This window comes from Sus scrofa, chromosome X, assembly GCF_054392235.1.
Source record: "Sus scrofa isolate SSC_HxYL_T2T_F1_AM1 chromosome X, Sscrofa_HxYL_maternal_Yorkshire_Landrace_v2.0, whole genome shotgun sequence".
NCBI lineage: Eukaryota > Metazoa > Chordata > Mammalia > Artiodactyla > Suidae > Sus > Sus scrofa.
This window is the reverse complement of record NC_139401.1, coordinates 29,702,070-29,718,409: the sequence shown is the minus strand read 5'-3', so window position 1 is coordinate 29,718,409 and position 16,340 is coordinate 29,702,070. Positions and strand designations below refer to the sequence as shown.

Genomic DNA, 16,340 nt, shown 5'->3' with positions numbered 1-16,340 from the left:
GCCAGGATCAAACCGGCAACCTCATGGTTCCTAGTCAGATTTGTTTCTGCTGCACCACGATGAGAACTTGCCTGTCCTCTTTCTTGACCTGAGGATATTCAGAGAAAGACTTTTACCTCCCTGAGATCCAATAGGTAGAGGTGAGGGTGGCCTTATTCGGCCATACCGGCCATGCCGCAAGTGACAACTGTATCAAGCAGGTTGAGATCATATGATGGTGATCCCACTTGGGGTTCTGACTCAGTAGCCTAAACCTGACTCGTGAAAGCCTAAGATTCCTACCTCTGCTGACGTGGGATCGCTCCCTGAAAACAAGCTCCTCATTTTCTGTTATCCCTGAGGATACAAGGCCATCTCTGCCTGACAGCTACACCTGGATCTGTCATGGCAATAGGGAAGATTCTGTGAGGTCTTGACAGATATAGGTTTGGTGGTCTCTGAACTCTTCGGGGTGCTCACCTTCCTCCTGGCACACCTTGGAGATCATACCTCTACTGACCTGAGTTGGCCAACCTCAGACCAAGGTCTTCACCTTCTTGACCTTTCAAGTGGAAATCTGCTTTAGCCACATCCTACCAAGGCTGTCTTGGGATGCTGAGGGCTGATAGCAGGGTCAGGAGTCTATGGGCTGCAGTCTTGTGGGGTAGGGGGGAGGGTGGCTGCTTCCTTAATTCCTCCTTTAGGGTCCTCACCATCCCATGTGGCAGAGACTGGGACTCTCCCCTCTTTGGATCTGAGTTTATCCTCTTAGGAGAACTCAAAGGCCCTGAGGACTCTGAAAAGTAAGCTATTTATACTAACAGCTGTGCCTACTATGTTGCTTTGCCCAATCCTCCTATAAGGGAACCTTCATCATGGCTCTTGTTTCTTGATTAAAGGCTTCCTGGGAAAGGCCACATCCTTGCAAACTCTTGACCAGTTTCCCTGTTGCAAACCCTTCAGAGACTGGGTTCCCCACCCCAGAAGTGATGTGAGATGGGGAAGCTGTAACACAAGGCAGGATGGATGTGCTGTCAAAGAAATTAAAAAACATTGATCTATTCCTTTTCTTTACCAGTCAGACTTAGCCTTTTATGTAGCTTATGTTTGAAAAGATTTATTTCCAAATGCAAGGGGCTGTCCAGCACAATTTTCTGAGCCCCTGATATTTTAAGGTTGACTCTGGATATGTAGATAATCATACTGTCACTGAATATTATCTCTCTCTGCTCTATTCACACTTCTCAATTATTTCAATATGCTCATTGCTGAGGTTATGTATTCCCATCCAGTGTTTTGGGCACAGAGTCCTCCTTTTTATGCCCAGAGATACATTTTAGAGTAGTGATAAGTAAGGTGAATAAAGGAACACAAAGTTGGCCTAGGCTAGGAGAAGTGAGATCTAGTTCCATCCTTGTCACTTAATAGCTGTGTGAAATTGAGTACACTACCAAACTCTGTGAGCCTCAGTCTTTTCAACCATGAAATGGGTTTGAGAAGCTATGTTTTGAGATGGCCAAAAAGTATATGAAAAGATACTCCACATCACTAAAAGTTAGAGAAATGCAGATCAAAACTACAAAGAGGTATCACCTCACAACAGTCAGAATGGCCATTATCATTAAGTCTACAAACAATAAATAATAAATACTAGAGAGGGTGTGAAGAAAAGGGAACCCTCCTACACTATGGGTGGGAATGTAAATTGGTACAACCACTATGGAAAACAGTATGGAAGTTCCTTAAAAAACTAAGTACAAAACTATCATATGGTCCAGCAATCCCACTCCTGGGCATCTATCCAGAGAAAAATCATAATTTGAAAAGATACATGCACCCCACTGTTTAATGCAGCACTATTTATAATAGCCAGGACATAGAAGCGACCTAAATATCCATCAGCAGAGGAATGGATAAAGAAAATGGGGTACATATATACAGTGGACTATTACTACGCCATAAAAAGAATGAAATACTGCCATTTGAAACAACATGGATGGACCCAGAGACTATTATACTAAGTGAAGTAAGTCAGACAAATATCGTAAGACCACTAGTATGTGGAACTGAATCAAAAGTGATAGAAAAGAACTTATGCACAAAACAGAAACAGACTCAAGGACTGTGAAACCAAACTTATGGTTATCAAAGGGGAAATGTGGGGAGGGATAAATTGGGAGGTTGGGATTAACATATATATACTACCATATCTAATATAGATAAGTAACAAAACTTACGGTATAACACAGGGAAATATACTCAATACTGTGTAATAACTTATGTGGAAAGAAAATCTGAAAATGAATGGATATATGTTTATGTACAGCTGAATCACTTTGCTATACACCTGAAACTTAAACACAACATTGCAAGTCAACTATACTCCAATAAAATTTTTTAAAAAGAGAAGTTCTGTCTTGGGGATTGAGAGAATGTATATAATGCCTATAAAGTGCCTGGCCCATTGCTTGGCCTATACTGATACTTTAAAGGATGCCAGCTCTTATTATGATTAATTTGTCCTTTGAAGTTTCAACTAACTACACCAAGATTTAATTTTCAATCCAGGAGATGCCAGAGAATAAGCATGGCTGTAGGACAAAGAAACACCCATAAGGTAAAATCCTTATGCAAGGAAAAATCCTTAAGCAAGGAAAACTAACATTTCCCCATTAGAGTATGTCATTCAGTGTCAACATGAGGTACACTTGCTCAGTAGATGCAACACAAAGCTCTAAAATATGTTTAAAGAACCAAATATTTACCTCCCTCTCAGGTGCCTTTCTTTATAAACCACTCGCACTTTGATCCATTTAGCTACCCACAAATTTCTAGACTTTGCCTAGAGCTTGCCAAGTTGCATACAACCTAATTTGAATGATTTTTTACATCGGAGTGAGCTCAGGCTCCCCTAACTAGGGCAAAGAGAGTTAGTCGGTGGCTTTTGGGCATCCCACTTCCAGGGAGTACCACCCTTGTATTTCACAAACTCCCTGGAGATGATGTGAGTTTAAAAAAAAAAATCTCATTTGCACAGTGTTCACAGGCATGGGGACAAGAACACAGGACCCATTCCATTCTAGCCTCAGGTGATTTCACTCTGATTTGTCCACAATCCCCAAAGTATAGGCTGACCTTGAAGATACTGCCAGTTTGGCTCTAGACCACCAAAATAAAGAGAGTATCACAATAAAGTGAATTTTTTGGTTTCCCAGTGTTATTGTAAAATTTGTAATATACTATACTATTAAGCATGTAAAACTATTATGTCTAAGACCAAAGTCCACATCTTAAATAAAAAATACTTTTTTTTTTTGCTAAAAAATGCTAACCATCATCTGAGCCTTCAGTGAGTCCATCTTCTTGCTAGTGGAAGATGTGACAAATTGCAAGAATTACTGAAATGGGACAGAGGCATGAAGTGAGTAAATGCTGTTGAAAAAAATGGTTCTGAAAGACTTGCTGGAAGCAAGGTTGTTACAAAACTTCAATTATTATTATTTTTTTTTAAAACAGTATCTGTGAAGTACAGTAAGGCAAAGTACCAAAAAAAAAAAAGAAAAAGAAAAAGAAAAAAAAAAGAGGTGTGCCTGTAACTAGTAAGAATAGTTTCCCATTCCAGGCTTTGTCTTTCAACTTTGGGACCCACCATCAGAGAATGTGGTCCCTGCTCACGATGATCACAGCCTTATATAGCCCACCATGCACCTACCTCATTACCTCCCACTGAAGGACTTCTGTTTTCCCACTGAAAGACTTTATTTTCCCACTGTTTTGCATCAGAGAATTGACATTTGGCAGCTACTGGGCTATGATCCTCCTTTCTTATCCTGTCTTTTCATATGTCCTTTGGGTCTTAGAGTATATATCACCATTTTCCTTACATGATCACTGCTTCTCAACTCTAATTTTATGGGCAGCAGCTAGGTCTTCTTTTTCTTAGCTCTCCCAGCACTAGTATGGAGCCCTCTAAGAGCAGATGCTCTGTTAATGTTTGAGGAATAAACAAGCCTATGTGCATAAGGTCTCCTTTATTACGATTTAATTCTACATTTTTGATTTACCCAAGCATATACTGTTTTTATTTTTCTTTTTTGGCTTCCCTAGGGCATATGGAGTTCCTGGGCCAAAGATCCTATCTGAGCCACAGTTACAACCTAAACCACAGCTGTGGCAATGCTGGATCCTTGAACCCACTGTGTTGGACTGGGGATCAAACCTGTGTCCTAGTACTGTAGAGACACTGCTGATCCCATTGCACCACAGTGGGAACTGCCAAGCATATACTGGTATTTGTAATTTTATCAACACAGAGTAAAACGGAGTAGGAAGCCAAATACTGACCATCTTACTTTTTCTTTTGGTCTTTTTAGGGCTGCCCCTGTGGCATATGGAGGTTCTCAGGCTAGGAGTTGAATTGGAGCTGTAGCTGCTGGCCCATGCCACAACAATGCGGGATCCGAGCCGCATCTGTGACCCACACCACAGCTCACAGCAACTCCAGATCCTTAACCCACTGAGCAAGGCCAGGGATTGAACCTGCATCCTCATGGATCCTAGTCAGATTTGTTAAACAGTCAGCCACGAATGGAACTCTACCTTTTCTTTCTTTATTTCACATACTTTACTGCTTAATTTTTTTCCCACATTTTCAAGGAAATGCGTATTGCAAAGCCATGGTACCTTGCACCAGTTTACAAAATAAGATGGAAGTTTTCTAAATTTGTTTTACAAAAGATCAAAACTCTTACTCTTTAACCCAATGAAAAACAGTAAATGTGACTAATACAATTCATAAATTTAGATTATAATGCTAGCTAAGTAAACCTTCATTTACAAGTAACATTTGAAAAATAGCAAAAAATAAAAACACAGATATATCTCCAAATTCCCCATACAGGATGAAGAGGAACACAAAGGTATTACACACTGTTGTTCCCTCAGTGACCTGGACCACTGAATACTCTCTTCAACCACAAAGTGCAGAATCTGCCTTGACTTCAGTAGGTGTGGGAGGAGCTGCTGGATAGAACACTGGAACATCCCCTGGCCATGGCATTGGCGTCAGCCCTTGCGGTAACTGTGGCTTGGACTCTCTTTGCCTCATCTCTCAAAGCCTCTTCATACCAAGACTGGAAGGCACTGGGGACCGTATTGTTAATCTTGGCCCAAAACTCCAGGACTCTCATCTTGCTGGTCTCAGCATGGGCTCTTGGACCCCACAGGAACTCATAGCGTGCTGGATTGCTGTTGGGCACTTGCCGGTATTCCAAATACTTCAGCTTCACCAAATCATGGGTGATGAGCTTCTTGGGCTCCCCAAATATGAAGTGCCTCTTCCCAGCGTAGACCCTCATCTTATTCAGGAATTCCCAGATCTTTTCTTCAGTGGCACAGTTGCCCTTCATGAAGATCAGACCCAGGAGATTCATCAGGAGACCTGTCTTGGGAAACCCCCTGCCACGACTGACTGTCCCATTGTTGGGGAGGCTCATTTTGCTGACGAGGATGTAAGAATGCTTGGTAGGGTCGACTTCCTTTAAATCAATGCCAAATACTACCTCCATGCTGAAAGAAGCTCTTTTGAGGATCTCAATGAATCGACTTTTGTACTTTTTATTAATAATCTTCAGCATATCTGCCTTCATCACGGGCTTTTTCCTTTTATACATGTGCATCAGGAACTCCACCAATATATTCGTTGTTTTGGTTAGACGGTCTCTTTGAGACTGCACAATGGAGAGAGGGGCCTGAGAGGAGCTTTGCTCTTTCCCAATTTTGCCATTGGCTCCTTTGTATGATCTTGTGTGAGAAACACCTGCAGACAGAGTGGTAGTGGACAGATCTCGCTGAGGCCTCTTGAGAGTGCTGTGTGACTTAGCACCAGGCTTTCTCTGACTCAGAATTCCACAAGGAGGTGAAGGTGAAGAGGAGAATGACTCTTTCTTGGTTGCAGTGGCCTGAGCACCCTTCAGACCCGGGGTCCCACTTGGGGCCTGGTGGCGTTTCTCAGGGGTGTTGAGCTTATTCTTCTGACCCCGAGGCATGGTGATGGTGGTCAGGGACAAAAGGCAGGAGTGCAATTAGGACAGTGGGTGATCTGGGCAGAGAGGAGAGAGGATGAGTGTGAGTGCCTGCACCAGGGAGGTACCACTCTGACTTTAAGAAGACTGTTCTGCTGGTTTCCATGTGGGTGCTGCTCTAGTAACCCAAAGGACTCCTGTTCTAATCACCCCATCCTGTGACAATCCTGCAGAAATAATTCAAGTGAGCCTCAGGCTGCAGCCTGTTAGCTCTGCTTAGTGCTTTCTGGGGCTGAGAGCAGCAGTGGGTAGTGAGCTCTCTTTACTCCAGAGTATGAGGTCCCTTCAGTTCACACTCAGGAACATCATATCAAGTTTGGGCAGAACCTGGGCCCCCTGCTCTGTACTGCTCTAAATTTAGACCTCAAAGCCAGGTCCTCATCTTGGGATACTTAAGAAATGAAGGGGCACCTCAGCCCACTGCCCCTGCTGGTTGGTGGCAGGGGGGGGGACACCCAAAGCTGATAGTTCTACGGGACACTGTCCTGGGCTTGTCGGGGTCCTTGGTCCTCAATCAGAGTACTTGCCTTTGTTCTAGGTAGGGCCTGGGGCACCTGCCTCTGCTGATCTATTTCTTTTCAAAGACTGTAATTCCCCTGATAACATCAAAAAGGAAGGAGAGTTCATAGACACCTGACTTCCATGTGTGGGCTCCTCAGTGCTGCCAACAAGAAGGGCACTCTGTGTTATCTCCTCTTTTTGTGAGTGAGTGGAATCATCATTATTCTTTAAGGGTCCTCACCCTGACTCCTATAAAGCCCTGGGTCTCCTCCCTCTGCAGAACTGAGGCCACTCAGTCCAATATCCTCACCTCTCTGGGACTCTCCAGACAAAAATAAGGGCAGTGCCTCAGCTTGACAGATACTCTGGGATTCTACTGAGAAAGGGGGCAGAATTTATGAGACTCTATTTTTTAGAGTTGACATTCGCCTTAGTCTTCACTCAGGTCCCTGGTTTTAACTCTAGGTAGGACTTACAACTCCTCCCTGTGATAACCTGGGTAGTCCAGCCTCAGACAAAGCCCTCATTTCCCAGAGTTCCTAGAATGCAAAGTCAGAGTCCTACATCTATGACTAACCCCAGCTGGAGCCTCCCACAAGTAACATAGGGACACTGCTTCGTGATGCCACCCCTAAATGGGGAGAGATCCCCTCATTGGTACTCAGGGCCCTCACCTTTACTGCAGTTAGGTCCTAGTATCCTCCATCTACAGAACAGTAGCTACATTCTAGACCAAGGCCCTTCCCTCCCTGAGATCTTCTAGGAAGAACTCAGTCTGACTGCTCTGCAGGGGATTCCCAAAGCCTACAGCAACAGTGAAACTTAGTACAGCCCCATTTGCGATGGGCTGAGTGATGCCCTCTTGGTCCCCATTCCAAGTCCAGACCAGTTATGGGAATTTGCCCTTGACCAGCTTCAGGCTTTGACCCCACATAAAAGTCCGCACTTCCTGGAATTTCCGATGTGGAAATCAGGATGACTCACATCTGACCATGCCTGCTCAGGGTCTCTAATAGCTAACAGCAAGGGCGAGGTTCTGCGGTACTCAAGTGTGCTGGTACCAGTGGTCCCTAGGTCTGCATTCAGGGTACCCATGTTGATATCTATCAGGGGCCTGGAACTCCTACTTTTACTAAATTGTGTCCACAGTACTCCAAAGCTTTACCTCCTTGAGCTCCTAGGGGTGAAGTCAGGGCCTGCTATACATGATTACGCCCCCTGGAGCATCCCGGAACGTTGTGATTCTTTGTATTGTGACCTCTACTGGAGAGAGGATTCCTCACTAGCATTCAGCCCCCCCCCCCCTGACTTGACTTTAGTTAATACTTGAGCTTCCTTAATTTGCAAAATCAGGACGACTTTCTTAGATCAAGGCTTTGGTCTCTCAGACTTTCCAAGCAGAACTCTGCCTTACAGCTTTGCTGGGACCCTCTGCTGCTGATCACAGAGGCGAGACGTTGAGGGGCCACCTTTGTTAGGGAAGGGAGAAGGGGAATAGTCCCTTGAATCCACATTAAGGTCCTCACCTTCACTTGAGATCAGCTCTGGGAATCCACCCGCTGCCGAACAAACGCCGCAAAGCGGTCCGAGCTCGAGCTCCTCGCCTCCGAAGCGGAAGTCTGAGAGCCACTTCCGGCTATGGCTGCCCTGCCCAGGAACTCTGAGGGCTGACAGCAGGGGCGGGGCTTTGCAAGCCTCTATCATTTAGGGGTCGACGGTCCTCCCCGTGCCCTCTATCAGGGCTGGGGACCCCTCTCTCTAAAGACCGAATTCTCCAGCCCCCAAGCAAAGCCCTCGCCTCCCCAAATCCCTAGTGGGAAAGCCGAGGGCGCTGCTCTGAGCACCTTCTCCTAATGAACGGCACGCCACTGTGAGCCTCCCTCTTTGGAGCAGATCCTCTCAGTAGCACTGAGCTCCCCACTTTGACACCGCTTATGGCCAAGACTTCTCCCACCCCCTTACCCCCCCCTCCACAACAGAATTGGGGCCCCATCCTGGTAGACAAAGTCCTTTTCTCACTAAGACCAGACAAGCAGAAAAAAAAAAGGCTTCTCATCCTTACAGCTCTGCCTAGGGCCCCTGGTGGTTAAGAATAGGGGCAGCAGTTTGTAAAGCCCCCTCATTTGTGGGTCTAGTGATAACTCCTCATTCAGGGTCCTCACGTTGCTCCTGACCTATCAGACTCGAGCCTCCCTCACAACTATCACTCTGCTCAGGTCAAGGTCTGTTTGTTCCTGAGATGTCCCAAGTGGAAATCTGGTGGAATGAGCCACATGAGGCCAGGGATGTTTGGGTCCTGAGAAATGACAGCAGGGTGGGCTCTCTGTGGAATACCACTCTTTGGGAAGCAATGCTCCCCACAATTCCTCATTTAGGGCCCTTAACTGACTTTCTACTCAACCTGAGATTCTCCCTCTACTGAACTGAGGCCACTCTTCTTAGACCAAGACTTTGACCTCACTGAGATCTATAGGGAGTATGTAAGTGGGAGGTGGGGGGCTCAATCTGACCTCTCTGCCTGGGCATTCTAGGTCTGAGAACAATAGGCCTGTCTCTGAATGATCTATATTTTGGGGTGGTTGTCTCTCCAGCCCTGATTCTTTTGGGGGGGTGTCCTCATTTTGTCTCTCTCTTGGATTAAAATTACCTGCCTAACCACATCCGTGCAAACTCTTGAGCAGGGTCCCTAATGCATACCTTATAGTTTCATGTCCTGGACTTGATGTGAGATGGGAGAAACACAATGTAAGTCAGGGGGCCCAGGACAAGGGTGGGCTCCCAGGGAAAAATAATGCTGATCTGTCCTTTTAATAGCCAGAATCACTTTTGTGACTTGTTTTAATTGATGTACAGGCATACCCTTTTAAAAAAAATCTTATTTCCCTAAACATGCTTCAGAGACAGTGTTTTATTACAAATTCAAGGGTTGTGGCAACCCTGCATTAAACATGTCTATGGGCATTTTCCCAACAGTGTGTGTTCACGTGAGGTCCCTGTGCCACATTTTGTCAATTCTTGAAATATTTCAAACTTTCATTATTTTGTTATGGTACTTTGATCAATTATCTTTGTTACTGCTGTAATCATTTCATATTTTTAAATTAAGATGTGTTCATTGTTTTTTTAGATATTGTTTAGAGTGTACAATAAGATTAAGAACTTTTATAAGCATTGAGAAACCCCCAAATTCATGTGACTTACATTATTGCAGTATATGCTTTATTGTAGTGGTCTGGAACCCACCCCACAATATCTGATGTATGCCCATACTTTTAAAGGAAAGGAGCAGTCCAGGATGGTTTTGTGATTCCCTGAATGAAGTTACCCAACACTACTTATAGAGTTGTAGTGGTTTTCTTTTTCTTTTTAGGGCCGCACCCGTGGCCTATGGAAGTTCCCAGGCTAGGGAATGAATTGGAGGTGCAGCTGTTAGCCTATACCACAGCCACAGCAACATGTGATCTGAGCCACGTCTGACCCACTGAGCGAGGCCAGGGACCAAGCCTGCATCCTCATGGATACTAGTCAGGTTTGTTACTGCTGAGCCACAATGGGAACTCCAAGATGATCTTATTATCACTGATTATCATCTGTTTCTCCTTATTCCTAACTTACTGATGTGCTCTTCAATGCTTTGGATATATTCCAATCCAGTTATTTGTTCACAGAGTCCTTATCATTAACCCAAGATACAGTTGACTATTAAGGAACATGAGCTCTGCTTTAAACCAAGAGGAGTTTCACAGTGTGGGACCTAGAAGAATTCAGATCTCAGGGTCTAATCCCAAGTCTGCCATTACTAGTGTTATCTAGCAAGGGCTCACTGTCTTGATGTGCCAATACTATGGCACTGGCCTTTGAGAAAACAACTTTATTGTAAGGTTGATTGGCAAGGAGATAGGAGGCAGGGCTCTTCAAATCTGTCTCCTCAATCCAGGGTTAGAGTCAAATTTAAGGGTTGGGGCAATTTTAAATTTAGAAGCTAATTGGCTAATCTTGAATCAATTATGTAAGCTACTCATGCTGCTGGAAGCCAGACTCTTTCCTTATTGAAGAACCTCATTTCATAAAGGTCTCCCATGGCAACATTTCTACTCTTTGAGTTGCAGAGACTGAAGATTCTTGGTTTTGAGATCACCCTGGGAACACGGGTTCCTTCTTGCATCTGCCCAATGCTGTCTCTAAAAGTAACTCAAGATTTGACTAAACAACAGCCTGTTTTAAGAGGGAAAAACCAGTTTAAGCTGATCAATGTTTTATGTGCTGTTTTTGATTCCCCCTTTTTCTTTGTACATTCCTCAATCTTTAGGTAAATCAGGTATGACCCCTCTAGCTGCCTCATTATGATGAAGGGGTTTGGCTTTTTAAAAGAGTGAAATAGTTTGCATTTTAACTGCATTTATTTGTAAGCATTTATGAGTCCCACCTTGTGCTCTTAATAAGCTCTGGGCAATCATCATGCAGTGGGGGATGATGATTTTTAAATATAGAAGACAGACAATAAGGACAAATCTGTTGAGTCAAAGGATTAACCTTAAGACACACAGAACTGTGACTCCTAATTTTAATGGTCCTTCAAAAACAGACCTTATTTCTTTGGCAGTCTATTTAAACCTATTATAGTATCTAATTCTTCTATAATATATTTGTAAATTGCAGTAACAATACGAAGAAAGTGTCTCATATAACATTTCATAAGGGCCCAATTGGAACTTGCTTCCAGGGCCTACTGTTACCCTAAGCAGAACAACTGCTAAGACCTGAAGTTGGTTTCTTAACACTTGAGCAACTGTATTTATGGTCTCATTCATCTTTTCAATTTTTCCTATAGACTGAGGTCTCTACAAACCACACACTTATTAACTACTCTATTTCAAGGGCCCTAGACACCCCTTGAATTACAGTGGCTATGAAAGCTCCTCTGCTGTCACTCTGAAAGAGGCAACCACAAATGAGAAATTTCTTGTAGTGAGGCTTTTGTTACCTTGGAAGTCCTGTCCAGCATGGAAAAGCTTCTGTACATCCTGTGAAGGTGTCCACAAATACCAGTAAGGATCTATCATTTCTTATGGATCCTGGCACAACAGTAGAGTCGATCACCTCCTGGGTTTTGTCGATCACCTCCTGGTTTTTGTTTTGTTTTGTTTTGTTTGTTTGGGTTTTTTTTTTGGTCTTTTGTCTTTTGAGGGCCGCACCCACGGCATGTGGAGATTCCCAGAGTAGGGGTCGAATCAGAGCTGTTGCTGCCAGTCTACACCAGAGCCAGAGCAACGCCAGATTCGAGCCGCATCTGTGACCTATACCATAGCCCACAGCAACGCCAGATCCTTAACCCACTGAGCAAGGCCAGAGATTGAACCTGCAACCTTGTGGGTCCTAGTTGGATTCGTTTCCACTGCACCACGATAGGAACTCCAACCTCCTGGTTTTGTCCTTTGAGTTTTCACCCCTTTTCTTATTGGGGTGGCTGGGTTTTATGATTGCTTCTGGCACAGGCAATTTTAGACTAGCTTTTAGATGGTCCTTTGCATTTGTGACCCAACAACACATTTTGTAGACAGTGATAGGTTATGTGCCTCCAATAAAGGGTTCCTTGATGTCAAGGAGTAATAAATTTTTCCCTTAAATGCTTGGGTATAAGTACTAAGCTCCGTTCATTGTAAGTCTAGTCTTCTTTGGTTGTTTGCAACTAATCACCGTCTAAGCCTCGAGAGTCAGCATGAAATCCCCAATTGTCTGCTCCTAGATCCATTTCTGCATAAGAAGGCTTAAACTGGGGCAGGTCCACACTTAACATGAGTACTAGAGCACTAGAACCTGTTTATGTTTATTTTTTTCTTGCCACCGACTTTGTGACCCCATCAGCCAAATTACTTCTTTTTTAGCTATTTAAGTATCAGTTTTTTGGTGGCCTGGGCACTTCTGACATGGTAACAGTCTGGTAATGCCAGTATCTCCTCTGAGTGTTTAATATCTTTCCTTCCTGATGTCAGCAGACATCTCTTTGGCCACATGGCCCCACATACATGCATGAAAGAGAAGGCATACATCACATCAGTATATATGATTACCTCTTTCTTAGCTCCAAGTGTGCAGGGCTCTTTTGAAGACCTCTGCCTTCTAAGCAGACACACCTGGAGGAGAGCTTCTGCTTCCATGATTTTCTGATGAATTATTATTGTATACATGGCCTTTAGGACTCCCATGTCCACAAAGCTGCTCCCATTATCAACATTCCCAGACCTTGATTTTCTAAAAACTTGTCAGTCAGGTCAGGTCGGCTAGAGTAGACCTCAATTAGTTGTATAGAATGCCTTATGGCATACTGCTATTTAAGAACCTCACAAAGAATCTGGCCATGAGTCCAAAGTTATGAATCCTTAATGCAACAAAACCTAGCCATTCTTAAGAATTCTCAAAATTGCCTTCTGTTAGTGGGTACAGCTACGCTAGCTAATGCTTCCCCTTTGATCCGGCAGTAAGTTTTGTCCTTTTGATAACTCGAATCCTAAGTATTTGTGCCTTTTCCTTAGAGACTTTATATCCCCAGTCTATCAGAAACCTTCAACCACTGTATTTTGGTCCACGGATTCCTTAGTTCTACTAGCAATAAGCTCATCATAGTAAGACTGCGTCATTTAATCGGCAATCTTTTAAGTCCTTGGTTAGGGCTTTCCTGAAGATGGTGGGGGTGTTTTTAAATCCTTGTGGTAGTACCATCCAACAGTATTGTTCTTTTATATTAGTTTCTGGATTGTTCAATGCAAAGGCAAACAGTCTCTGGTACTGAGGACTTAGAGGTATATAGTAAGAGACATCTTTTAATTCCAGAGCTATAAATCAGCACAAGTCTTCAGATAAGGTCATAAGTAATGTGTAAGGATTTAGCACCACTGGATGTACATCCTCTACATTTTGGTTAACTGCTCTCAAGTCCTGTACAAAATCATAATCTCTGGTCCCAGATTTTTGTACCAGCAGGACTAGAGTGTTATATGAGGATTGACAAAATTAGATTAAGTTGATATTCAAGGAAGGTGGTTATCAGAGGCTTTACACCTTGCTTCACATGCCTCTTTAAAAGTTATTGCTTTAAATTTTGGAGTCTTGGTGCTAGGATGGACTTTTACTACTATCGGGTCAGCTGTCTTGGCTCTTCCTGGCCACTCATCAGCCCAACTGAGCTCTGCAGTTGGCTGACTGATTTCTTCCATTGTAGTGCTCAAAATAGCTTCTTGGCCAGCAAAAACACCCAAGTGCCTGGACTAAGCTAGATGTCAACCAGCAATCTTACCAGAAACTCAACGTCTGCATGATGCAGCAGTGTTGGCTGCACCTGGAAAGAAGGAAAGCACCAGTATTTGCCAATCTGTGGCCCAGAGTACACTTTGTTCCTTTGTAGGAAGCACCTGGGCATGCTAGAGGCTTGACCCATTCAGTTTAGCTTCTGGAAAGACTTGGCTGTACGGGTTCCCTGGAGAAGCCACTGAGAAGACTGGACAGTCTCAAAGATGACTGACTTGGATCTGAGGGTTCAGTTTTTCACTGAAAAACTTTCCATTAGAGATAGCTGTCACAAACTGTAGCTTGAGAGTCACATGTACTACCCAGGTGCCGAGGAATTGTCCCAGCAGTTCTGACTGTAGCCCATTTAGTCCAAGGCTCCTTATAGTTTTTCCCCTTGTGCTGAGGGCAGGCTTGCCTATCACAGAGGGTCCTATGAAAGTCCACGCTCTGTCTCACTCACCACCTTGAAAAACTTAACTGATAAGGAGGAAGGTAAAAAGGGTGATTGTATCACCCTGAAGAAAGCAAAGCAAGGAAGCTCTCAGTCAGAACTGAGTTTTAGACAGAAATTCAGGAGTATACATATGGAAATACCCAAGACCTCACTTGCTTTCTGAGCATGTTGGTGTTTAATCTTTCTAGTAGCCAACCAGAACATTTTCCCTCTCCAGCAGAGATCATAAACAAGCTAATCTAAATATCTGGGCAATTTACAGGTGGAATACATTCAGCCCATGGCCTCTAGGTAGCCCACAGCCTTTAGCACCACCACCAGTGTTTGTTTCTCCTGCCAATCTTTTTTACCATCACATGCATATTTATGTGCGCACACACTTAAAAGTAGTTCAGTGCTAATTCCCTGCTAGTCTAGCTCATACAGAAGAGGATTACGATTTTCACTGAAGAAAAACCAAAATGTGTCCAATCGTATACAATTTCTCTAACCTGAGCACAGAGTAAGTATGTTCTTGTGTGGTGGAAAATTTTCGTGCTTTACTCTCCTTCATTTTTCCTTTACCCTCTCACTCCAAGTGGTGTGGTTTGTTTCATTGAGAATCGACACATGTAACAATACCTCTGGGCAATCATATTAGGCAAGGGTGAAAAACTGTGTCACCTCCATAAAGCAAGGTTTCCAGGCCAGGAGCAGTCTTTTATTTCCCAAATCAGATGACCCTCATTAACATTAGGTTTAATAAACAGTTTTGTTACAGCCATCTAAGAACCAACTCGTATCAGAGAATCCTATAAAATATAACAGTAAGACATAGACAATCAAATGCAAAGAAATCCAAAAGCCTGGGACTTCAACCCAAGGTTCCAGACTCAAATCCACTGCTTTGAGAATCTCAGCAACTCTACCTTTCATACTATATCTCTTAGGGGAGGGACACTAACCCACAATCCAATCCGTAAGACTCTAACTCAACAAAACAACTCTCCTAGGTGGGACTCTAACCCACAGTTCTGATGATATTATTAGACAGTTTAGGTATAGGCATGTTCTAACAAAATTACTCACCCCAAAGATGTCTGATCCAGGAGGTGTTTCTTTTCTTAAATGTGCAAGTAGCCCAAGAAATCCGAAGTGCCATAGTGGAGAAGCAGGAACCAAACAGCTGACCTCTTGGACAAATTCAATCAAGGTGGTCATTCAGGGTCCATGGGGATGGCCCACACTCTGCCAGGACTCGAGTGCCTCAGGCAGGCAGTCACTGCTAGTGAACAAGGACTCACTGTCCAATGCACACAGAGGCCAATGCTATGGCAACAGTTTTTGAGTAAAGAGCTTTACTGCAAGACCAATGCACGAGGACACAAGAGGCAAAGCTCTCAAACCTCTCCTCAACCCCGCAGTGAAATTTAAAGGGTTTGGGGAATTTCAAACTTGGAAGCTCATTGGCTAGTCTTGAATTAGTTCACATAAGCTACTCATGCTGCTGGAAGCCAGATGTTCCTTATTGAAGGGCTTCCCATTTTGTAAAGGGCTCTAGTGGCAACATTTCTATGCTTTGAGCTCCACAGACTGAAGATTCTTGGTTCTGAGGTCATCCTGGAAACCTGGTTTATTTCTTGGACATGCGCAGTTCTGTCTCTGTAAAATAACTCAAGGTTTGGTTAATCAGCAACCTATTTAAGGAGGCAAAACCAGTTTAAGCTGGTCAGTGGTTTACGTGCTATTTCACTAGTCCTGTGAAACTGAGCACATTACCAAACTCTACGACGAAGAAATCGCAATTAACCAAAATTCTGCATAGCAAGGACAATCATATAATATCCACATCAGAGGATATAATATGTAATATGCTTGTAGGAGTTTTTTCCCAGTTGGAAACAACTCCAAGTACTTAGAATTTTTGTCAGTGACCAATATTTTCCCTCCCAACTACCCTTTCATCTAAATAATCATTATTTCCATTTACTTAACTCCTAACAAAAATCTAGAGCTTGCCTAGAATTCGTCAAATTACATACGAAGTAAAATAATTG

General features: G+C 43.5%; 2 protein-coding genes across 3 annotated transcripts in view; both read right to left on the bottom strand.

Annotated features, from left to right (window-relative positions):
- The window catches only part of LOC100154079 (melanoma-associated antigen B1-like), a 32,206-nt gene extending 16,746 nt beyond the window's left edge, over positions 1-15,460 (bottom strand). The window contains exon 1 of the mRNA XM_021080280.2: positions 15,373-15,460. The gene's annotated coding sequence lies outside the window, so the exon portion shown is untranslated. The remainder of the gene's footprint in view (positions 1-15,372) is intronic.
- Positions 1,948-15,494, bottom strand: MAGEB3 (MAGE family member B3). Of its 2 annotated transcripts, none has more exons than XM_085007591.1 (2): positions 8,090-8,178; positions 1,948-6,079 (listed from the first exon to the last, which is right to left on the bottom strand). In XM_085007591.1, the coding sequence occupies exon 2, from the start codon at positions 6,024-6,026 to the stop codon at positions 4,980-4,982; it is 1,047 nt and encodes a 348-aa protein (XP_084863717.1). In that variant the 5' UTR covers positions 6,027-6,079; positions 8,090-8,178; the 3' UTR covers positions 1,948-4,979. The 2 variants fall into 2 exon arrangements, with proteins under 2 accessions (XP_084863717.1, XP_013841481.1); XM_013986027.3 differs by lacking the exon at positions 8,090-8,178 and adding an exon at positions 15,373-15,494 and having other exon boundaries at positions 4,576-6,079.
- Between the last annotated feature and the right edge of the window lie 846 nt (positions 15,495-16,340).

Excerpts from the sequence above, each read along its gene's own strand:
- MAGEB3 (XM_013986027.3), bottom strand. The coding sequence starts at position 6,026 with ATGCCTCGGGGTCAGAAGAATAAGCTCAACACCCCTGAGAAACGCCAC.